Raw genomic sequence first — 24,371 nt, forward strand, 5'->3', positions numbered from 1 at the left:
TGTAAACCCAGAGAATATAAAAGGAAAAGGAGGATGATATAGATGCAAAATAAGTGAACACAAAAAAGCAGCAAACTAATTGTCCACTTCAAGGGTGCACCGAGCGCCTGTGCTTGGTTTGAATAGTCATTTTATGCCCACAGACTCAGTTTAATAATGTAAATTTCAGAGGAATTACAAATGCTGGTACAGGGGGAGCGAGGAGCACCCATTTACACACGTTTTGTCTATAGAGATGCCCTATTACTGCAATGAGTTCATAGAGCTCCTCTTGTGTGTAAGCAAACTGCGTCCCAAAGGGATCAACTGACCACCTCCATGACTCCTCTAAAATAAAGGAAAACGAGAACCTGATGTGATCACATGCAGCCAGGAATCTAGATGAATGCTTTGTCTTTAAAGCATTTGCATTTAAAAGGAACCTGTCACTGCAGAAACGCCATTTGCCTGCAGATATAGTGTCAGCAGCAGTTAATGGTGCTAAATCATGTCTGGCTGGTTTACTAGAGCAGCGGCTACAAGGAGAAAATTAAGTTATATTCTCCCTATAGCAGTTTGCTTCCAGTCATCAGGGCCCTGCAGGCAGCTGTAAGTGTCCCCGCTCTCTATACTATCAATGCTCTGTGACCCTTCCTTAGCACAATCAAGCCCCAGAAACGTGAGTTAAGGTTGAGAGGTATATACCCATCATTATGGGTAAGGAACCCCTGGTCATTTTACATTGCTCATAGTCATGTTCCATGTATATGGGAAGTTCTTAACACTAGAGTTGAGCAAATTTCTTCGGGTCCTCGCTTATTCGGCAAGCCGTAGAGCAGGGGTGTCAAACTGCATTCCTCGAGGGCTGCAAACAGGTCATGTTTTCAGGATTTCCTTGCATTGCACAGGTGATAATTTAATCACCTGCAGAGAATGATTCCAGTACCTTGTGCAATGCTAAGGAAATCCTGAAAACACGCATGGTTTGAGGCCCTCGAGGAATGCAGTTTGACACCCCTGCTATAGAGCTTACCGAAAAAGCTGCAGAGGGAGCCCAGATACATGAAGCACGCCGGCTGATCGGCGCCGCAGCTGCATGTGTCGTGGCTGTGTCACTGCCATAGCACATGCATGGAGAGCCTGTGTGTTGGGCTGTCTATGGATGTGCTGTGACACAGCCACGACACATGCAGCTGCGGCGCCGATCAGCCGGCGCGCTCCATGTATCCGGGTTCACTCTGCAGCTTATTCGGTAAGCGCTAGTGATGAGCGAGTGTACTCGTTGCTCGGGTTTTCCCTGAGCACGCTGGGGTGCCCTCCGAGTATTTGTTAGTGTTCGGAGATTTAGTTTTCATCACGGCAGCTGAATGATTTACAGCCATTAGCCAGGTTTGAGTACATGTGGGGGTTGCCTGGTTGCTAGGTAATCCCCACATGTAATCAAGCTGGCTAATAGCTGTAAATCATGCTGCTCAGGATGAAAACTTAATCTCCGAGCAGTCATAAATACTTGGAGACCACCTGTGCGTGCTCAGAAAACCCGAGCAACGAGTACACTCGCTCATCACTAGTAAGCGCTATAGCTTGCCAAATCAGCGGGGACCCGAAGAAATTCACTGAACTCTACTTAACACACGTGATCTACTCTATATACTATACGTGAATAATTTTTGTGCCCTCTATTATACCTTGGACTGCGCTGAGATACTTCATATTCTCATATCTCGAGACTGGCTGATATTTTTGTATCCTTTGTCCCCAATACATTACATAATGCTAGTGAGTTTTCTTCTATCACCTGTGTTTATATAGTACTTGCTTGTCCAACTGGTGTATACTTCTATTTGAGCCTTCACTGTGAACCTCGCTAATACATTTGTCAGTATGTATATATGTATGTATGTATGCATGCATTGCTCGTGTATATATACACACACTGCTCAAAAAAATAAAGGGAACAGTTAAACAAAAGAACATAACTCCAAGTAAATCAAACTTCTGTGAAATCAAACTGTCCACTTAGGAAGCAACACTGTTTGACAATCGATTTCACATGCAGTTGTGCAAATGGAATAATAGACAACATATGGAAATTATTGGCAATTATCAGGACACACTCAATAAAGGAATGGTTCTGCAGGTGGGGACCACAGACCACATCTCACTACCAATGCTTTCTGGCTGATGTTTTGATCACTTTTGAATGTTGGTTGTGCATTCACACTTGTGGTAGCATGAGACAGACTCTACAACCCACACAAGTGGCTCAGGTAGTGAGGAGACAGGCCAGTACACCAGCAGACGTGGAGGGGACCCTAGGAGGGCAACAACCCAGCAGCAGGACCCTTACCTCAGCCTTTGTGCAAGGAGTAACAGAAGAAGCACTGCAAGAGCCCTGCAAAATGACCTCCAGCAGGCCACAAATGTGCATGCGTCTGCACAAACGGTTAGAAACCGATTCCATGAGGATGGTGTGAGTGCCCGAAGTCCACAGATGGAGGTTCTGCTCACAGCCCAACACCGTGCAGGACGCTTGGCATTTGCAAACAGAACACCAGGATTGGCAAATTCGCCACTGGGCCCTGTGCTCTTCACAGATGAAAGCAGGTTCACACTGAGCACATGTGGCAGAGTCTGGAGATGCCGTGGAGAGCTATCTGCTGCCTGCAACATCTTTCAGCATGACCAGTTTGGCAGTGGGTCAATAATGGTGTGGGGTGGCATTTCTTTGGAGGCCGCACAGCCCTCCATGTGGTCACCAGAGGTAGCCTGACTTCCATTAGGTACCGCGATGAGATCCTCAGACCCCTTGTAAGACCATATGCTGGTGCGGTTGGCCCTGGGCTCCTCCTAATGCAGGACAATGCCAGACCTCATGTGGCTGGAGTGTGTTCAGAGTTGCTGCAAGATGAAGGCATTGAAGCTATCAACTGGCCTGCCCGTTCCCCAGACCTGACTCTGATTGAATACTTCTGGGACAACGTGTCTTGCTCCATTCACCAATGTCACGTTGCACCACAGACTGCCCAGGAGTTGGCGGATGCTTTAGTCCAGGTCTGGGAGGAGATCCCTCAGGAGACCATCCACTGCCTGATCAGGAGCATGCCCTGGCATTGTAGGGAGGTCATACACACTACTGAGCATCATTTCTTTGTCTTGAGGTATTTCCACTGAAGTTAGAGCAGCCTGCAATTTGATTTCCACTTTGAGCATCATTCCAACTCCAGACCTCCGTGGGATATTAGTTGTGATTTACATTGATCATCTTTAAGTTTTACTGTTCTCAACACATTCCATTATATAATGAATAAAGTATTACAACCAGCTGGAATATTTCTTTCAGTGATATCTAGGATGTGGAATCTTAGTGTTCCCCCTATTTTTTGAGCAATATATATATATATATATATATATATATATATATATATATATATATATATATATATATATATATATATATATATATATATATATATACACACACTAACAAAAATAAACACTCAAAATGGATCACTCTGCTTGTAATGACTCCATATAATATAGGAGTTTCACTTTTTGTATTGAAGAACTGAAATGAATAAAGGTAACTTTTTGATGATATTCTAATTTTGTGAAAAGCACATATATATGAATAAAATATAAGGGAAATGTGTCATGTTTAACTTTAGCTTAGGCCGGTTTCACACGTCCAGATAATTCCAGTACCGTATAAAAACGGTACTGGAGTTGTCCGTGTGTCCGTGTGCTCACATGGCACATCAGTGTGGCACACGTGTGCCGCCCGTGTGCCCACTGGGTACCACACGCACCGTGCAGGAGACAGCGCTAAAGTTTTGCGCTGTCCCCTGCATCGTGCTGAATCCGCGATTCATATCTTCCCTGCAGCAGCGTTTGCTGCAGGGAAGATATGAATAATTGTGTTTAAAATAAAGATCTATGTGCCCCCCGTCCTCCCACCCCCTGTGCGCTCCGCCCCCCCGCTGTTCAGAAAATACTCACCCGGCTCGCTCCCTCGCCGGCGCTGCTTCCTCTCCTGGCCACAGCTTCTCCTGTATGCGGTCACGTGGGGCCGCCGATTACAGTAATGAATATGTGGCTCCACCCCTATGGGAGGTGGAGCCGCATATTCATTACTGTAAATGAGCGGCCCAACGTGACCGCATACAGGAGAAGATGCGGCCAGACCAGGAAGCAGCGACAGCCAACGAGGGAGGCGGGTGAGTATTTTCAGAACAGCGGGGGGGGGCGCACAGGGGGTGGGGGGGGCGGGGGACACATAGATCTTTATTTTAAACACTATTATTCATATTTTCTCTGCAGCAAACGCTGCTGCAGGGAAGATATGAATCGCGGATTCAGCACCAGTGGGAGGGACAGCGCTTAATGTAGCGCTGTCTCCTGCACGGCACACGGACTGCACACGGACAACGTCCGTGTGCGGTATGTGTTTTACACGGACCCATTGACTTTAATGGGTCCGTGTAATACGTGCGCTCCCACGAACACTGACATGTCTCCGTGTTTGGCACACGGAGACACGGTCCGCAAAAAATCACTGACATCTGAACAGATGCAGTGATTTTTATGTGTCTACGTGTGTCAGTGGCTCCGGTACGTGAGGAAACTGTCACCTCACGTACCGGAGACACTGACGTATGAAACCGGCCTTAAGAGACTATTTTATTTTCAACTTGCTTAACTGTTCACAATAACAGTAATTTTGACCAGGGGTGCCCAAACTTTTATATGCCACAGTATTAGTTTGTACCGGATATCAGTGATCCTTTTCTCCATATGGTTCTTAGCACAATTTTGAGGCTACATGTGTAACATTTTCACATTTTACTACTCAAATGTGTAGTCACATGTATATTTTTTTTACTTACGCTTCTTAGTCGTGATGTCGTCAAAAAAATCATCCAGACTGAAGTCATCTTATCCAGAAGATAAAATACAGTATCAAATGCATATTAGGAAAATACAAGCACCTAGTTCTACAAGTGAAACAATTTATCAAAGGACTAGACAATTGTACAATGCTACAAAGTATCTTTACTTACAATAAATACTTAAAAGTAACGCATTTTTCACCCCATTATGTACACAGGAATTGCATTATAAGAAAATCCCTAAAATAAAGTGATCCTCTAATCACTCGTTTTACAAGTCCAAGGAATCCAGACAATAGTATAGTGGAGTGGTAAAAAAAACTGTACATGAAGAGCCTGATGCCGGCGTAATGTGCTGGCACGCATAGCTGCAGACCCTTTACTTATAGATGCGCCTTTTCTCGGGCGGCTGAGAGTTGATGTTTTTAGCCTGGGGGAGAGGGAAGAGGGTGGAAGTATCCATGGCCCCTTCCTAGGCTATTAATATGGGCATGCAGCTGTCTGCATAGCATTTGCTGGTTATTAATTATAGGGGGGCCCTACGTCATTTTTTTTTTTTTTTTTTAAGATTTCCCATTTTAATAGCTAGTAAAGGCCAAGTATACCGTTGTGAGTGGATATTAAAAGCCTGGGTATTACCCCCTTCCCAGGCTATAAACATGGCTTCCCCCCCCCTCAGCCGTCGGCTTTCCCTCTGCTGGTTATGAAAATTACGCAGGAGCCCACACCATTTTTTTTTCAGAAAAATTATATTTTATTAAATGCATGTACAGTAAGCTACACACACTGTACTAATTGTATTGGTCACTGACATCTGTATATCTACCTATGTGTATTTACTGTATGTAAACCATCTCTTCTATCCGGTCAGCTCCTGCTGTGATTTTACATATATATATACATACGATTTTTTTCTTGCACGATTAGGCTTGCATTGGCGAGTCTCGGGGACAATAGCAGCACGCTGCGATTTTACACGCATGCCAAATACAGCTGAGAAAATGAGGCTGATGTGAGCTGCCCCATAGATTAACACTGGGCCGAACGCTATGCGATGTTTTCTCGCATAGCACTCGGCCATATTCTACGGTAGTGTGACTTCGGCATTAGGCAGAAACTATACAGTGACGTGTCAGAAGACAGCAATTCTTACCCAATTCATGCAACCCAACACTATTTGTGCATCATCTCTGCAGCTTGCTGTCACATAACTACTTTAGGCTAGTTTCACACTAGCGTTTGGCAGGGCTGCAGAATTCCTCCGTGAAGCCCCGCCCACTGCCGTGCCTCTTCCTTCAGCTCCGCCTACGGCTGCATGCGTCCCCTATCTTTAACATTGGGTAAGCAGGCCATGCGAATGTATATGGATGCCTCCGCATGCGTCATTTTGAAGCTGCGCTGACCGCAAAAAAATCCTAACATGTTGCGTTTGAAGCAGGTTGGTGCAGCATCAAGACGACGCATACGGAGGCATCCGTATGGCCAGTGTACCCAATGTTAAAGATAGGGTATGCAGGACGCATGCAAACATAGGCGGAGCTGAAGGAAGAGGCGCAGCAGTGGGCGAGGCTTCACAGAGGAAGTCCGCAGCCCTGCTGAACGCTAGTGTGAAACTGGCCTTAGAGCTGCGGCAATGCAGATAAATCACATGTAAGTAGCAGTTGCATGTGACCGGCATTGAACTCTATGGCACGAGACTTATTTGTGACCACCGATAGATCGTCCATTTAATTTGGGAACATTTGCAACTCTGTTGTCGTAGTCGCAATACAACATTGTAGGAAATAATTAGATTTGATCAACTCAATTTCAAGCGACATGTCACTGTGTGACTCTAGTCTTAAAGAGGTTTTCCGGGTTATTCACAAAGTCTGCAGACATGAGAATCATCACATCACGTGCAGCGTATGCTGTGAGGGTTCTCCGGGGCCAGCTGCGAGACTGAAGTTATGTGACCGCAGAGATGAGATATGCATGCTCCCGGACACATTCTGACTAGACGTGCGCGTACGCTCTCAATTCAATTGTATGGATTGAAAATTAGCACGTCTAGTCAGAATGTGGCCAGGACTATGCATATCTCCTACATGTGGTCACACAACCACTGCAGTCACCACCTGGAGAATCCTACGTGACTGCAGACTTGCGAATCCCAACAATGCATTCCTCACGCCATACCTCCGCCCAATGGATAACAGTGTGGCAGCCGCAGCCTTACCTTGGACACACTATCACGCTCGTCGGAGTTGTGCCGCTAACAACCTGTCCAGGAGAGCGGCTTTTTTACCCTGACATATTACCAGTGATATCACACAAGGAAAGCCTCTAATCTTCCCTACTCAGCTTATAGAGTGACTGCAGCCTTTCACGAAAAACTCAGACAACCCCTTTAAGGGTTTTCTCAACTGCAGACAGAGAAAAAAATTTTTTCACAGTCCGCTTTTATTTATTTTTTTAAATCTGTTAATTGCTGCTTGCAGAAGGAAGAATACAGTAAAACATGCTGATGGGTAGAAGGCCGCTCATGTTATGAGGATTCTTTAGGAGGGTGCAAATAAGGAAGACTAGAGCCGCCATACGTACTAGATGGCTGCTGGAGGACTGATGCTTAGGACGATCGATCGGTCGACAGTCATTTTAGCCATCTCTCCCTTTCACAGGAGCGTAAAGATTCTGGGTTCTCTATGAGCAACTTACCAGCTGACATGTCAACCGGCAGATTAGATCTGGCAGAACAATATGATTGGGAGTCCACAATCGGACAAGTGTTATGAACAACTCCGCTGAAAAGCAGTCATCTGGTGCCCCCATACACGTTAGGTCGTCAATATCAGCGGGTTGAAGCAACATTGTCCAATGTGTTTGGGGGTCTGGACATTGTAGACTATGATCATGCCTACACCCGGGGATGCAGGTCACAGTCCTTCAGCCGCCATGTTCTAACACTCAAAGCTTCTTGTATATTAGTCTAGAATTATTACCATTATCCAAGCTTCCAGTAAATATGAACAACCACAGCAGACACCCAGACATCGAATGCAGCCTGATGAAACCCCCCCAATGTACAGAGTCAGCGGCCGCCGCACAATCAAGAAATCTAATTTTCTCAATGTAAGATAAAACGTCGGCTTCTTATCACCATTAATATGGATTATAGATGATGCCACCCTTCATATATGTACCCAGTAGTGTACTGCTAAGTAAGGCCAGGACATGGCAGAAGTAAGTGCCAGGAAACAGAGGGAGTGACCGTGGATACCATCAGAAGAATAGAAGTCACCAAATCTGCACAGTGAGAATGAGCCTTTACTGCTCAGGAACTGCACTCACTGAAGACACAATGCATCCAAGTGACCGATCGGGAAAAATGTTCTTACCTGTGTTGTGTGTTGGAACTTTGGGTGGTTTTGGTGCCGGCTTAGCTGTAGGGGGGAAAAAAATAAAAAAGGAGTTCAAATATTTGCTATGTCCATAGAATGGCTGCTTGACATGTACTTACATCCATACATACAGTGGGGCAAAAAAGTATTTAGTCAGTCAGCAATAGTGCAAGTTCCACCACTTAAAAAGATGAGAGGCGTCTGTAATTTACATCATAGGTAGACCTCAACTATGGGAGACAAACTGAGAAAAAAAAATCCAGAAAATCACATTGTCTGTTTTTTTAACATTTTATTTGCATATTATGGTGGAAAATAAGTATTTGGTCAGAAACAAACAATCAAGATTTCTGGCTCTCACAGACCTGTAACTTCTTCTTTAAGAGTCTCCTCTTTCCTCCACTCATTACCTGTAGTAATGGCACCTGTTTAAACTTGTTATCAGTATAAAAAGACACCTGTGCACACCCTCAAACAGTCTGACTCCAAACTCCACTATGGTGAAGACCAAAGAGCTGTCAAAGGACACCAGAAACAAAATTGTAGCCCTGCACCAGGCTGGGAAGACTGAATCTGCAATAGCCAACCAGCTTGGAGTGAAGAAATCAACAGTGGGAGCAATAATTAGAAAATGGAAGACATACAAGACCACTGATAATCTCCCTCGATCTGGGGCTCCACGCAAAATCCCACCCCGTGGGGTCAGAATGATCACAAGAACGGTGAGCAAAAATCCCAGAACCACGCGGGGGGACCTAGTGAATGAACTGCAGAAAGCTGGGACCAATGTAACAAGGCCTACCATAAGTAACACACTACGCCACCATGGACTCAGATCCTGCAGTGCCAGACGTGTCCCACTGCTTAAGCCAGTACATGTCTGGGCCCGTCTGAAGTTTGCTAGAGAGCATTTGGATGATCCAGAGGAGTTTTGGGAGAATGTCCTATGGTCTGATGAAACCAAACTGGAACTGTTTGGTAGAAACACAACTTGTCGTGTTTGGAGGAAAAAGAATACTGAGTTGCATCCATCAAACACCATACCTACTGTAAAGCATGGTGGTGGAAACATCATGCTTTGGGGCTGTTTCTCTGCAAAGGGGCCAGGACGACTGATCAGGGTACATGAAAGAATGAATGGGGCCATGTATCGTGAGATTTTGAGTGCAAACCTCCTTCCATCAGCAAGGGCATTGAAGATGAAACGTGGCTGGGTCTTTCAACATGACAATGATCCAAAGCACACCGCCAGGGCAACGAAGGAGTGGCTTTGTAAGAAGCATTTCAAGGTCCTGGAGTGGCCTAGCCAGTCTCCAGATCTCAACCCTATAGAAAACCTTTGGAGGGAGTTGAAAGTCCGTGTTGCCAAGCGAAAAGCCAAAAACATCACTGCTCTAGAGGAGATCTGCATGGAGGAATGGGCCAACATACCAAAAACAGTGTGTGGCAACCTTGTGAAGACTTACAGAAAACGTTTGACCTCTGTCATTGCCAACAAAGGATATATTACAAAGTATTGAGATGAAATTTTGTTTCTGACCAAATACTTATTTTCCACCATAATATGCAAATAAAATGTTAAAAAAACAGACAATGTGATTTTCTGGATTTTTTTTCTCAGTTTGTCTCCCATAGTTGAGGTCTACCTATGATGTAAATTACAGACGCCTCTCATCTTTTTAAGTGGTGGAACTTGCACTATTGCTGACTGACTAAATATTTTTTTGCCCCACTGTACATGTCCATTTCACTCATATGCAGAGAAAATCTGATCACACAACTCTGATTAGAGAGCGATTAGCATATTCGGACTGGTTTTCTCGCCTGAGAAAATCGGTTGTGTGACCCTCGCCTCGCAGGCGGTTCCTGCACATGTCCGCTATGTGGACGACACAAGGTGCTGCGCACAAACACACAATTTGCAGACATGGATCTTTAGCAGAGATCAGCTTTCATCTGTACTTGGTCTCATTTCTTGGCTGAGGCTAATTCTTTCTTCAATCACAGAATCAGATATTACGGCACGCTCCATTTAGTTAAGTGCAGACACTAATTTAGTGTCAGCAAATCCATTCTAAATTATGACAATGACACTATTAATGTATCTTCACTGTATGGTTCTCTGTACAATGAAGTAAAAAAACACACCAGCTTTCATCATTGTCTTAGATCACATTTTCAGCATTATTTGGGCCAGGGTATCAGTTTTTCCATCTATGCAATCGCCCTCACCCCACCCAAACAAAAAAAAAAAAAAAAAAAACCACCACTGAGGGTATGTGCACACGTCAGGATTTTTAGCGTTTTTTTTGCGGAACTTCGCCATAAAAACGCTATAAATCCGGTAAAAAAAACGCTAACATTATGCATCCTTTTAGAATGCATTCCGCATTTTTTGTGCAGATGTTAGCGTTTTTTTCCGCAAAAAAAAACGCATCCCGCAAAAAATCCGGACATGCTCTATCTTTTTCCGGATTTTTTGCGGATTTCCTATCAAAAAGGTCATTCAGAAAAAAAAAAAAAAAAAAACGCAAAAAATCAGCGCAAAAAACGCACAAATTCCGCGCGAAAAAAAGCACGCGGATTTCTGGCAGAATTCTCAGGATTTTGTCAGGAAAAAATCCTGACGTGTGCACATACGCTGATGGAGGTTTCCTAAACTTCTATCAAACAGCATGTGGACGATGGAGAGTGCATGCATGCAACCATGATATCATCAGCTTGCGGTGCAAGATATTCACAGGCTCATGCAAGTCTACGTTTTTTGAGTGGGCACTCCGGTGACAAAAAAAAAAATATATATTTATATATATATATATATATATATATATATATATATATATATATATATATAAATATATATATATATATATACACACAATGCCTACAAGTAGTATTCAACCCCCTGCAGATTTAGCAGGCTTAATAAGATGCAAATAAGTTAGAGCCTTCAAACTTCAAACAAGAGCAGGATTTATTAACAGATGCATAAATCTTACAAACCAAAAAGTTTTGTTGCTCAGTTAAATTTTTATAAATTTTAAACATAAAAGTGTGGGTCAATTATTATTCAACCCCTAGGTTTAATATTTTGTGGAATAACCTTTGTTTGCAATTACAGCTAATAATCGTCTTTTATAAGACCTGATCAGGCCGGCACAGGTCTCTGGAGTTATCTTGGCCCACTCCTCCATGCAGATCTTCTCCAAGTTATCTAGGTTCTTTGGGTGTCTCATGTGGACTTTAATCTTGAGCTCCTTCCACAAGTTTTCAATTGGGTTAAGGTCAGGAGACAGACTAGGCCACTGCAACACCTTGATTTTTTGCCTCTTGAACCAGGCCTTGGTTTTCTTGGCTGTGTGCTTTGGGTCGTTGTCTTGTTGGAAGATGAAATGACGACCCATCTTAAGATCCTTGATGGAGGAGCGGAGGTTCTTGGCCAAAATCTCCAGGTAGGCCGTGCTATCCATCTTCCCATGGATGCGGACCAGATGGCCAGGCCCCTTGGCTGAGAAACAGCCCCACAGCATGATGCTGCCACCACCATGCTTGACTGTAGGGATGGTATTCTTGGGGTCGTATGCAGTGCCATCCAGTCTCCAAACGTCACATGTGTGGTTGGCACCAAAGATCTTGATCTTGGTCTCATCAGACCAGAGAACCTTGAACCAGTCAGTCTCAGAGTCCTCCAAGTGATCATGAGCAAACTGTGGACCAGCCTTGACATAACGCTTTGAAAGTAAAGGAACCTTATGGGCTCGTCTGGAACGGAGACCATTGCGATGGAGTACGTTACTTATGGTGTTGACTGTAACCAATGTCCCCACTGCCATGAGATCTTCCCGGAGCTCCTTCCTTGTTGTCCTTGGGTTAGCCTTGACTCTTCGGACAAGCCTGGCCTCGGCACGGGTGGAAACTTTCAAAGGCTGTCCAGGCCGTGGAAGGCTAACAGTAGTTCCATAAGCCTTCCACTTCCGGATGATGCTCCCAACAGTGGAGACAGGTAGGCCCAACTCCTTGGAAAGGGTTTTGTACCCCTTGCCAGCCTTGTGACCCTCCACGATCTTGTCTCTGATGGCCTTGGAATGCTCCTTTGTCTTTCCCATGTTGACCATGTATGAGTGCTGTTCACAAGTTTGGGGAGGGTCTTAAATAGTCAGAAAAGGCTGGAAAAAGAGATAATTAATCCAAACATGTGAAGCTCATTGTTCTTTGTGCCTGAACTACTTCTTAATACTTTAAGGGAACCAAACAGAATTCTGGTGGGTTGAGGGGTTGAATAATAAATGACCATCTGAAAAGACTTTTCACAATTTAAAAAATAAATAAATAAATAACATTCTTTTTTGCTGCAGTGCATTTCACACTTCCAGGCTGATCTACAGTCCAAATGTCACAATGCCAAGTTAATTCCAAATGTGTAAACGTGCTAAATCTGCAGGGGGTTGAATACTACTTGTAGGCACTGTATATTAAAACACAGACATGTGATCTTCCCCATAGACTATAATGAATAGAACCTGACATACAGAGCTCTGAATGCGGCCCAAGATGGAGGACTGCTGACTGTGTAACATTCACATATGTGGACTCCATTCTGAATACTATACTTGCTTACTTACGCTTTTGAGTTGGGATATCATCGAAAGCATCTTCCAGACTGAAGTCACCTTGGCCGTGAGCTAAAAGACAGTAATAAATGTATATATTAGCAAAACACAAAAAACGCCTAGCTCTAAAAGCATTACCGTTTACCAAACGACTAGAGGAAATTATACAAAAGCTACAAAGTCGCTTTAGGGCTATGTTCACATGTTGCATTTTTACAGCATTATTCTTTTACACCAAAAACGAGAGTGGTGAAGAAAAAATGCTGTGAGAAATACACCCATTTTTTTTCTTCGTAACATCTTTGAGTGTTTCTCTTGATTTGAAGGAGTGTAAAGGGCAAAAAATGCTGAAAGAATTGACATGATGGCAAAAACGCAGGAAGACCATGGGGGGAATCGTCAGTATAAGATTTCAGAAATATAATAATTGATTACCCTGGGACTGTGAGACGTTGAATATTTTAGAAAACAAAAGGCATCAAAACCGCCATTTTCAACTTTGCGTCACGGTTGTAACACGACATCACTGCAAATCATTAGATGCAATGAACAGCTCGATCTCATCATCTCGTGACAGGTCACCAAGTGGCCCGAGCATACAGGGACTTCTCAGAGAAAGATATGGAGAAAAGTTGTTGTTTTTTTTTTTTTTTTTTTTTACAGTCTTTAGGGTTTTTTTCCAGATAGTTGCTGCTTGGAGAAGGAAATGGAGCTGCTCCGTTCACTGGATGGCAGGAGAGCAGATGGAGTAAATCAGCACTGGAAATGTGCAGTAAATGGGAGACGGCAACCCTCATACACATGACAAATCAGGGTGCTAATATGGAAGCCAGGAGAGAGAATATCTCTCACAGACAGAAAGCCCGTCATATTCTAACACTCAAAGCTCCTGGTGTATTAGTCTCATACTTAGCAGATATTAATAGGATTATTAGCGCTATCCAGTCCTGTAATAAATGTGCACAACCACAGCAGACGCCCACGCTGAATGCCTCCTGATGAAACCCCCTCAGTCCAGACTCGGCAGTCGCACATTCAAGGAATCCTTGTTCTCAATGCAGCTTGAGTATAAAATAAAGCAGCCGCTTCTTAACCACCATTAATATGAATTATAGATGATGGCAGACTTCATACATGTACCCACATGAGTAATGTATTGCTAGGGGATGCCAGAACATGGCAGAAGCGAGTGCCAGGAAACAAACATCATTTGTAGTGGGAGAGATCCCTGTAATAAATGTTCATTTACACAATCAGATCTGAGATTAGGGAGAATTATCGGATTTATTTCCATCGAAAGTCATTCGTTCTTCACTTTCGCTTTGGCATCCCATAACCGTTTTCCGCTTCCTGACACAACCCCATTTTCAAATCTGACCTTTACGTGGTGAGAACTCTGGAACATTCCTACATGATGATTTTTTTTGTGACACATTGTACTATATGTTAGTGGTGAATTTTCATGAATGTGGTGTTTAGGACAATATGTGAAATTTGCTGAAAAAAAGTTAAAAACAAAAATAGTTTTTAATCTCTGTAGAATAACAGTTTGGGGCCCACTTTCCTGAAAGTGGACAACCCCTTCAAGGACATGACAAACTCCGCAGGTACTCGCACTCTGGGGGTCCAGCGTCAGATTCCTGCCACTGATCGGATGTTGGAGTTTTGGCTGCAGCGGTGACGTTATGCCAACAGGGCTTGTCACCACTCACTGCCTTAGCTAATGACCGCACACGCTGCTGAGTTTAGTGACAGGCACTGTTGGTGAGAGTCTGGGGGAGACATATCAGTGGTGAACTTTGTGCAGCCGCACAGGGACCCAAGAGGTAAGGGGGCCTACTTCTACATCCAAAGCAGGAGCATTAAGATGAGCGATTAGACATCAAAAGGCCCATATATTGTTCTTGCAGAGGAGCCCTCTTCTCTGCCTCTGGTGTGAGGTCATAGGTACAGCCAAATCACCGAGACTGGGGAAGCAACAGGGAGTCAGGGCTGACCTCACGGAGGATGCGTATCTGCTGAGCTTGGGGCCCATTTTCATGAAAGTTGACAACCCCTTTAAAACAAATATTTATTAACCATTTTGTAGTATGACTAACATTTACATTGTGTATTTTAGGCCAGTATCACTTTCCAAAACACCTTTAATATTTTTTGTAAGATGTTCAAAAACTCAAAAATATTTACTACAAGTTTTCATATTATAATGGAACATCCCAAAAGTGATAACATTTTAATAACTGCACCCTTAAAATCATTAAAAACTGTATTAAGTTTATTAACCCTTCGTCTGCCTCACAGGAAAAAAAGTAAAGTAAAAAAAAAACTGTTGATTTTGCTCTACACTTTTCATTTTCACAAGAGGTAGTAGGAGAAATTGGACACTGCAAATACGCAATTTCTCGTGAACACGGCAATAACCAGTTTCTGGTTAAATACCAGTGTTTGGGCTTGGATGTGAAGAATTGCTTTTTGACTTTCAGAGCACAAATTTGGCTGCAAGAGTTTGCGTGTACCATTTCAAAGCACCCCCATGTGCTAAAACAGTAAAAGAAAAGAAATGTGAATATATATATATATATATTAGATAAATATATATATATATATATATATATATATATATATATATATATAAGAAAAAAAAACAAAAAAAACAAAAACAAATCAGCACTTCCAATGTGAACACGTGCAAACTGCAACACAGAGATAAAAAAGCAGCACATGTACATGAATCGGCCATGTGAAAACACAGACAAATATACATTTCACAAAAATATTTTTTCATAAAACTTACAGTAAAATGGAGATTCTTAGCGCATAAAGAATCTCCATTTTACTGTAAGTTTTATGAAAAAAAATTTTTTTTAGAAAATTTTTATGAAAAAATATTTTTGTGAAATGTATATTTGTCTGTGTTTTCACATGGCCGATTCATGTACATGTGCTGCTGTGGTCTTATATATATATATATATACTAGATTGTGGCCCGATTCTAACGCATCGGGTATTCTAGAATATGCATGTCCCCGTAGTACATGGACAATGATCATTCCAGAATTCGCGGCAGACTGTGCCCGGCGCTGATTGGTCGAGGCAACCTTTATGACATCATTGTTGCCATGGCAACCATTATGACTTCTACGTCGATACTGTGCCCGTCGCTGATTGGTCGAGGCGAATTCGCGGCAGACTGTGCCTGTCGCTGATAGGTCGAGGCAACCTTTATGACATCATCGTCGCCATGCTGTGCCCGTCGCTAATTGGTCGAGGCCTGGCGGGATTTCCAGGACAGACAGACAGAAAAACCCTTAGACAATTATAGATATATATATATAGTAGCGTTTCCCTTACTTCAGGTCTTGGGGGACACTCGCTTTGCACGGAAATAACACATACAGGCACGTTTTTTCCACAAAAACAGTCTGTTCCGGTTTATTAAACATCATAAACCATAACACAAACAGTTCATCATTTATATCAACGGAACACATTAACCACTGATAGTCTGTTCCAATGGTAGATCCGTGTCTGCCCGTAACCCCTTGTTACCTGGAGTTACCTTACAGGAGCTCCGGCTCCACACACTGACTCCTGCCAGTGCTGGTTTACAGGGAAACTGCCTCACTGGGATCACCGTCCTTGTGACCAGGGCACCTCGGATAGTCCAGACCCACAGTAGGAACTGTTGCTTCCCCAACACAGAAACCATCTCAGGCTCTTTAGATGCAGCCTTTCCATGCGTTTCCAGCAAGTCCAAACACAGGCACTCCCAACACACAGGCTATCAGTCCATGATCTTACCAAGTGCTTACAGGACTCCAGTCCATCCGCGGACAATCCAACACTCTGACCATTCCAGGACTCATACTCTTACCAGGTGCTTGCAGGACTCCAGCCCGTCCCAGGACAATCCAACACCCTCGAGCATTCAGTCCATAGCCTTAGCAGTGCTTCCAGGACTCCAGCCCACTTCAGGACAATCCAACACATAGGCTAATGCAGGACTCACGGTCTCAGTGCTTCCAAGACTTCTCCAATGCCAGGAGAATCCAACACTGACCGTTCATCAGGTCCACGGTCTCAGTGCTTGCAGGACTTCTCCAATGCCAGGAGACTCCAACACCGACCGTCCAGGACCTTGCACATGGACCAAACGGATCCATGCACAGGAACCACACAGGAACATGTGACCCACACCTTGGTCACATTACATACCTGTAACCCCTCCCCTGGGTGGGAGTGTGGGTGTGTGTGGCTAGTCTGACCCTCCCATCTCTCATAACTAGCCCTGCCAATCTCCCATTAGAACTACACAATTACTTGTGGGACTACAGGTCCCAGAACACCAACCAAACTTCAGACTGACAGCGCAGAGTGTCTTCCTCTGCAACACACACACCGGCCATTTACAGTCCTGCCGGACTTTGTCTCATCACAATTATGCCTCCAAGCGCATCTTGAAGTGCACACAGTGCCCCCTGGCTGTAACGTGGGTCACCGCACCACAATATTATATATATATATAATCTTTCACTTACAGTACATACTAGAGTATAAGCCGAGACCCCTAACTTTGCCACAAAAAACTGGCAAAACTTAATGACTCGGGCTCGGGTATAAGCCTGGGGTGGAAAATGCAGCAGCTACCGGTAAATGTAAAAGTAAAAATAGATATGAATAAAAGTAAAATTAATTGAGACATCAGTAGTTTAAGTGTTTTTGAATATCCATATTGAATCAGGAGCCCCATATAATGCTGCACAAATGCTGGTTATGGCCCCATAAAATGCTGCATAGAGATATTTGCCCGATATGCTGTTGCTGCGGTTAAAAAAAAAATGGCACTCTCACCTCTCGTCGCTCAGGCCCCTGGCACTTGCAATATTAACCTGTCTTCATTCCACCGCCGGGTGCCACTGTGTCTTCTGCGTCCTCTGCACTGACATTCAGGCAGAGGGCACGCACTAACCACGTCATCGTGCCCTCTGACCGGAGCGCCACAGCAGAGGACGTGGAAGACTGAGCCCAGCGGTGGAACGAGGAGAGGTGAATATCGTGCAATGCTGCTCACTCTCCCCATTATACTCACCTGCTCCCGGCGCAGTCCCTGGAAGCTTCCCTGATGGTCTTCTCCAGGCACTGACAGCTTCTTCCAGCGTTGAGCGGTCACCTGTACCGCTAATTAAAGTAATGAATATGCGGCTCCACCCCTATGGGAGTGGAGTTGCGTCCATATTCATTACTGTAATGAGCGGTACCATGTGACCGCTCAACGCTGGAAGAAGCTGTCAGCGCCTGGAGACCATCAGAGATGCAGGGACCTCGCCAGGAGCAGGTGAGTATGTCACAGCCAACGCTCCCCCTCCCCCGCTGACCCCACTGGGACAATGACTTGAGTATAAGCCGAGAGGGGCACTTTCAGCCTAAAAAAAAAATGGGCTGAAAATCTCTGCTTATACTCGAGTATATACGGTATAATTAATAACCCCAGTTTTGAAACCTACCCTCAATGAATTCATATAGGGGTGTAGAGAGCATTTTGAACCCGCATGGGTTTTACAAAGTAATATAACATTGGCAGTGAAAATTTTAAAAAAATAATAATGAAGTTAGCTTCTACTAAAATGTTGATTTAGCACTAAATTTTTCATTTTCACAAAGAATAATAAAGGTACCGTCACACTAGACGATATCGCTAGCGATCCGTGACGTTGCAGCGTCCTCGCTAGCGATATCGTCCAGTGTGACAGGCAGCAGCGATCAGGCCCCTGCTGTGCTGTCGCTGGTCGGGGAAGAAAGTCCAGAACTTTATTTGGTCGCTGGACTCCCCGCAGACATTGCTGAATCGGCGTGTGTGACACCGATTCAGCGATGTCTTCACTGGTAACCAGGGTAAACATCGGGTAACTAAGCGCAGGGCCGCGCTTAGTAACCCGATGTTTACCCTGGTTACCATCCTAAAAGTAAAAAAAAACAAACACTACATACTTACCTACAGCCGTCTGTCCTCCAGCGCTGTGCTCTGCACTCCTCCTGCTCTGGCTGTGAGCGTCGGTCAGCCGGAAAGCAGAGCGGTGACGTCACCGCTCTGCTTTCCGGCCGCTGTGCTCACACAGACAGTACAGGAGGAGTGCAGAGCACAGCGCTGGAGGACAGACGGCTGTAGGTAAGTATGTACTGTTTGTTTTTTTTACTTTTAGGATGGTAACCAGGGTAAACATCGGGTTACTAAGCGCGGCCCTGCGCTTAGTTACCCGATGTTTACCCTGGTTACCGGCATCGTTGGTCGCTGGAGAGCGGTCTGTGTGACAGCTCTCCAGCGACCAAACAGCGATGCTGCAGCGATCCGGATCGTCGTCGGTATCGCTGCAGCGTCGCTAAGTGTGACGGTACCTTAAAAGAAAATGCTACCCACAATTCATTATGCGATTTCTCCCGAACAAGGAAAGATCCCACATTTGGTTGCACACTACTGCTGCAATATGTGTTTACAATCTTGCCAGAAATGCAAGCTTGTGACTGTTAGAGGAAAAGGTGCAAAGCCTTCAGGAGAGAATAGTTACACTGAAGCTCAAAGATGAGGAATTGCTTGACAGAGCAGAAGAATCTCTTCAGAATGTTGAAAGAGAAGAACTTTTCAGCGTTCCTGCAGAAGCTAATGAAAGAGTAGAAATAATGATCCAGAATGTTTGAAAAGAAGCACCTTTCATAGCACGTGCAGAAGAAAAGTGGAAGCACGTGACCCAAAGAAACAGGAGTATGAGGAGGCAGTCAGCACCTATACCGGTGAAGAACAGTTACCAAGCTCTTACGCAGGACAACTATGAAAATGTACATCAAAAAAGTGCTTTGCCCAGAAAGAACACTCCAGTAAGAAATCAGAAGCCTCTTGAAGGGATAAAAAGAAGAACTGTGGTGAAGAAGAAAAGGAGAGTGCTGGTCGTGGGGGATTCCCTACTGAGAGGAACAAATGTGGCTATCTGCCGACCAGACATTACCTCAAGAGAAGTGTGCTGTCTTCCAGGTGCTCAAATCAAAGATGTGTCTGATAGGGTATCAAGTGTTGTGAAAGGCAATTCCGTATCACAATGGACATGGAGGTCAGAGCACATACAGTGATCTGACAATAACCCAAAATAATATAACGAGCTCTGAGACGTGGGAACTCTGCAGACCGCAATCCCTGATCCTCTCCAAACACAACTAGAGGCAGCCGTGGATTGCGCCTAACGCTACCTATGCAACTCGGCACAGCCTGAGAAACTAACTAGCCTGAAGATAGAAAAAATAAGCCTACCTTGCCTCAGAGAAATACCCCAAAGGAAAAGGCAGCCCCCCACATGTAATGACTGTGAGTAAGATGAAAAGACAAACGTAGGGATGAAATAGATTCAGCAAAGTGAGGCCCGATATTCTAGACAGAACGAGGATAGGAAAGATAACTTTGCGGTCTACACAAAACCCTAAAGAAAACCACGCAAAGGGGCAAAAAGACCCTCCGTACCGAACTAACGGCACGGAGGTACACCCTTTGCGTCCCAGAGCTTCCAGCAAAACAAATAGACAAGCTGGACAGAAAAAATAGCAACAAATAGCAAAGAAGCACTTAGCTATGCAGAGCAGCAGGCCACAGGAATGATCCAGAGAAACACAAGTCCAACACTGGAACATAGACAGGAAGCATGAATCAAAGCATTAGGTGGGGTTAAGTAGAGAAGCACCTAACGACCTCACCAGATCACCTGAGGGAGGAAACTCAGAAGCAGCAGTACCAGTTTCCTCCACAAACGGAAGCTCCCAGAGAGAATCAGCCGAAGTACCACTTGTGACCACAGGAGGGAGCTCTGCCACAGAATTCACAACAATCAAGGCTCTTTAGTGCTACAGACCCACGTCTACTAATATAAGTAGGAAAAAATGACACAGCAGAAAAGGCCGGAAAGTGAAGGAACTGGGAGAGCAGGTCATCTTCTCATCCATCCTCCTGGTGGATGGACATGGACCAAGGAGATTCAACAGGATTCTACAGGTGAACAACTGGCTAGGTCAATGGTGCTGTGAGCAACGCTTTGGATTTCTTGACCATGGAGTGAATTACCTGTATGATGGACTCCTTCCTAGACATGGCTTGCATCTTATGAAAACAGGAAAATACATATTTGGAAGACGCCTTGCTACACTTATCAGGAGAGCTGTAAACTAGAGCAATATGGGATGGGAAATATACAGCCAGGAAAAAACATGCAGATAATGAATTCTTTTGAGAATCCTGCTATTAGAAGTGGAAATAAAGAACAAAAACAACAAACTGAATGAAAACCGAGGCGCAAGAGAAACTGACTACAAACTAAAATGTGTCTACAGAAATGCACAGAGCATGGTAAACATATAAGGAGACCTGGAGCTGCTAACAGGGGAAGAGAGATATGATGTAATAGGCATCACTGAGCGGGATGATGCACATGATTGGAATACAAACCTTGAAGGCTACAACTTGTTTATAAAAAACAAGCTTTAAAAGAGGGGAGGAGGTGTTGTTGCATTGTATGTTAGGAAAACGAATCTCTCCACAGAGATCAACATTTCGGAGAATGGTAGATCTGCAGAAATAGTTTGGATAAGAATACAATGAAAGACGAGCAGGAAGGACTCTATTGTAGGTGTTTAACATAGGCCACCTGGACAGTCTGAAGATACGAATTAACTCTTTTCAACAGATGCCTCTATTCTCAAAAACATACGACATAGTGAACATGGGAGATTTTAACTATCCCAATATTTGTTGGCAAAAATGATGGTCCAGAAAATTCTTATCTTCTCTCACTGACAACCATCTTTCAAAAGGTTGAAGAGGCAACAAGAATATCTGCAATCTTGGACCTACTGTAATTCTTATCAACAGGGAGGAAATGGTTGAGGAATTAAAGGGAATTTAGAAGGCAACGACCATGCTATCATAGAATTTTGGATTACAAGAGGAGGAAGACCAGTGAGGACTCAGACTTTAAAAAGGCAAATTTTAATGGACTCGGAAAGAGGGTAGGAAAGGTCCAAAGGCTGGAAATTCTACAAGACAGAAATGTCCAAGCATGGGAGATTTTGCTAAATGAAATTCTCACTGCACAATCTGTAACTATCCCAAAAAGAAGGAAGAATTGGAAGCATTTAAAGAGACCAGGATGCATAATCACAGAACTTATACAGTTCTTTTTTCCTTTTAATCAAGTGTTTATTAAATGGAAAATGGGGGGCATATCTGAAGACAACAATGCTGTCCGCAGAGAATGTACGGCAAGCGTTAGAAGTGCTTAAGTCAGTAATGAAGCGATTTTCTCATAAATAAGTGTTCAGCAGATGTTACAGAGTGAAAATTGCAACTATGCAATTTTAGTGCCCAATACATAGTGCCAGCTTGCGCACGCCACTGATTGGTAAGTGGGCATTTTCTGCCATTGCCATACATGTGGATGCTATCCACAGCTTGGGACTGCTGCAGGGCATTTGGTTTTTGCAGAGCTTTTGAGTTAGCAGAAAAAAAAAAAAAATTATATATTTACAATTCCATTGACAGATCAGTGTGAGTCAGGGCAGGCATCACCACTCGGGCCCTGGACAAACGGTGGCAGACCACACGGCAGTACGAAATTATAATACTTGTATACTTTTGTTGTTTGTTTTTTTAATTATTAAAGGAAGAAAAAAAAAATATTTCAAAAGCCATAAAAAAAATAATAGCTTGTTTCGCCATTTTAAGAGACGGCTTCATTGACTGTAAAATGAAAATGTTAGCAATGTGAGAGTTTGTTTCTTTAGGTTGTGATTAGTGATGAGCGAATGTGCTCGGTTAAGGCAATCACTGCATGTATTGGAGATGTCGAACAGCCGCGAGACACGTAGCCACGGGGATACAAACATAGTATTCGAGCATTTCGAAGAGTATCTCTTAAGGTACTTTCACACATAACGATATCGTTAACGATATCTTTGCTCTTTGTGATGTAGCAATGATATCGTTAAGGAAATCGTTATGTGTGACAGCGACCAACGATCAGGCCCCTGCTGGGAGATCGTTGGTCGCTGAACAAAGTCCAGAACTTTGTTTCGTCGCTGGATCTCCCGTGGACATCGCTGGTAACCAGGGTAAACATCGGGTAACTAAGCGCAGGGCCGCGCTTAGTAACCCGATGTTTACCCTGGTTACCAGCGTAAAAGTAAAAAAAAAAAAAAACACTACATACTTACCTACCGCTGTCTGTCCCTGGCGCTGTGCTCTGCACTCCTCCTGTACTGGCTGTGAGCGTCGGTCAGCCGGAAAGCAGAGCGGTGACGTCACCGCTCTGCTTTCCAGCCGCTGTGCTCACAGCCAGTGCAGGAGGAGTGCAGAGAAGCTGAGCGCCGGGGACAGACAGCGGTAGGTAAGTATGTAGTGTTTGTTTTTTTTACTTTTACGCTGGTAACCAGGGTAAACATCGGGTTACTAAGCGCGGCCCTGCGCTTAGTAACCCGATGTTTACCCTGGTTACCCGAGGACTTCGGGATCGTTGGTCGCTGGAGAGCTGTCTGTGTGACAGCTCTCCAGCGACCAAACAGTGACGCTGCAGCGATCCGGATCGTTGTCGGTATCGCTGCAGCGTCGCTTAATGTGAAGGGGCCTTTAGCGCACAAGCAACCCAGATAACACCTTATCCAAACACGCTCGCTCATCACTAGTGGCGATCTGACATTTTTTATGGGTACTGTTTTGGAGCAGATATGAAGTTTTGATTGCTGCTTATTGCATTGCTTTGTAGATTTGCGGGGACTGAAAAATTGCAGTTTTTAGACTAGACTTTTACTGACAAGTTGATTTTTCAAGTCTTCATTTTAATAAAGTCCAAATAAAAAAATTGTTTACCTTCTATTTTAATCCCAATTGGGGATTTTATCCTGCGTTTATCCAATGTTTTCTTATACCATTTACTGCAATATCACAGTGTTGCAGTATATAGTAAAAATCACGGTCTCTTATGAACTCCAGCCACAGGGTGGTCTCCGCACAGGAGCCATGGCAGGCTCGGGGGGCCTTCAGCAAGATTCCATGACAAACCCATCAGCAGTTTGCAAGCACGTTGCGAAGGGCTGATGGGCGAGAATAGGACGATGCGCCCCCTGGTTCGTTCACTCGAAATGGCGCTATCACATAGCAGCATGTACAGTACAGAGCAATAGTTTGGACGCACCTTCTCATTTAAAGATTTTTCTGTATTCTCATGACTATGAAAATTGTAAATTCACTCTGAAGGCATCAAGCAGGGTGTGTTTGGAGTCTGTAACCAGCTTTAAAAACATGGATCTGTAGAGAAGCTGCAAAAAAGGTTTCATACTCTTTGTATAGCTCCATCACTTTTCCTTGTAGATGCATGATAGTAATAAAAAATGTTTGCAAGGGTGTACATACTTTAATAAGAATATTATCAAAATATCTTTAGTATTTTCTGTATAGCCATCTGCATATAAAAGCTTTATAGCAAAAA

The 24,371-nt window shown here is 44.0% G+C and overlaps 1 protein-coding gene across 4 annotated transcripts in view; it reads right to left on the minus strand.

The window, feature by feature from the left end:
• Positions 1 to 24,371, minus strand: part of CD99L2 (CD99 molecule like 2) — a 153,866-nt gene that overhangs the window by 53,232 nt on the left and 76,263 nt on the right. For all 4 annotated transcript variants that reach the window (XM_069747061.1, XM_069747060.1, XM_069747062.1 and 1 more), the window contains exons 2-4: positions 12,871 to 12,930; positions 8,246 to 8,290; positions 4,866 to 4,913 (exon numbers count right to left, since the gene is read on the minus strand). In XM_069747061.1, coding sequence (XP_069603162.1) covers positions 4,866 to 4,913; positions 8,246 to 8,290; positions 12,871 to 12,930 — 153 coding nt within the window. The remainder of the gene's footprint in view (positions 1 to 4,865; positions 4,914 to 8,245; positions 8,291 to 12,870; positions 12,931 to 24,371) is intronic.

Source organism: Ranitomeya imitator, chromosome 2, assembly GCF_032444005.1.
Source record: "Ranitomeya imitator isolate aRanImi1 chromosome 2, aRanImi1.pri, whole genome shotgun sequence".
Lineage (NCBI taxonomy): Eukaryota > Metazoa > Chordata > Amphibia > Anura > Dendrobatidae > Ranitomeya > Ranitomeya imitator.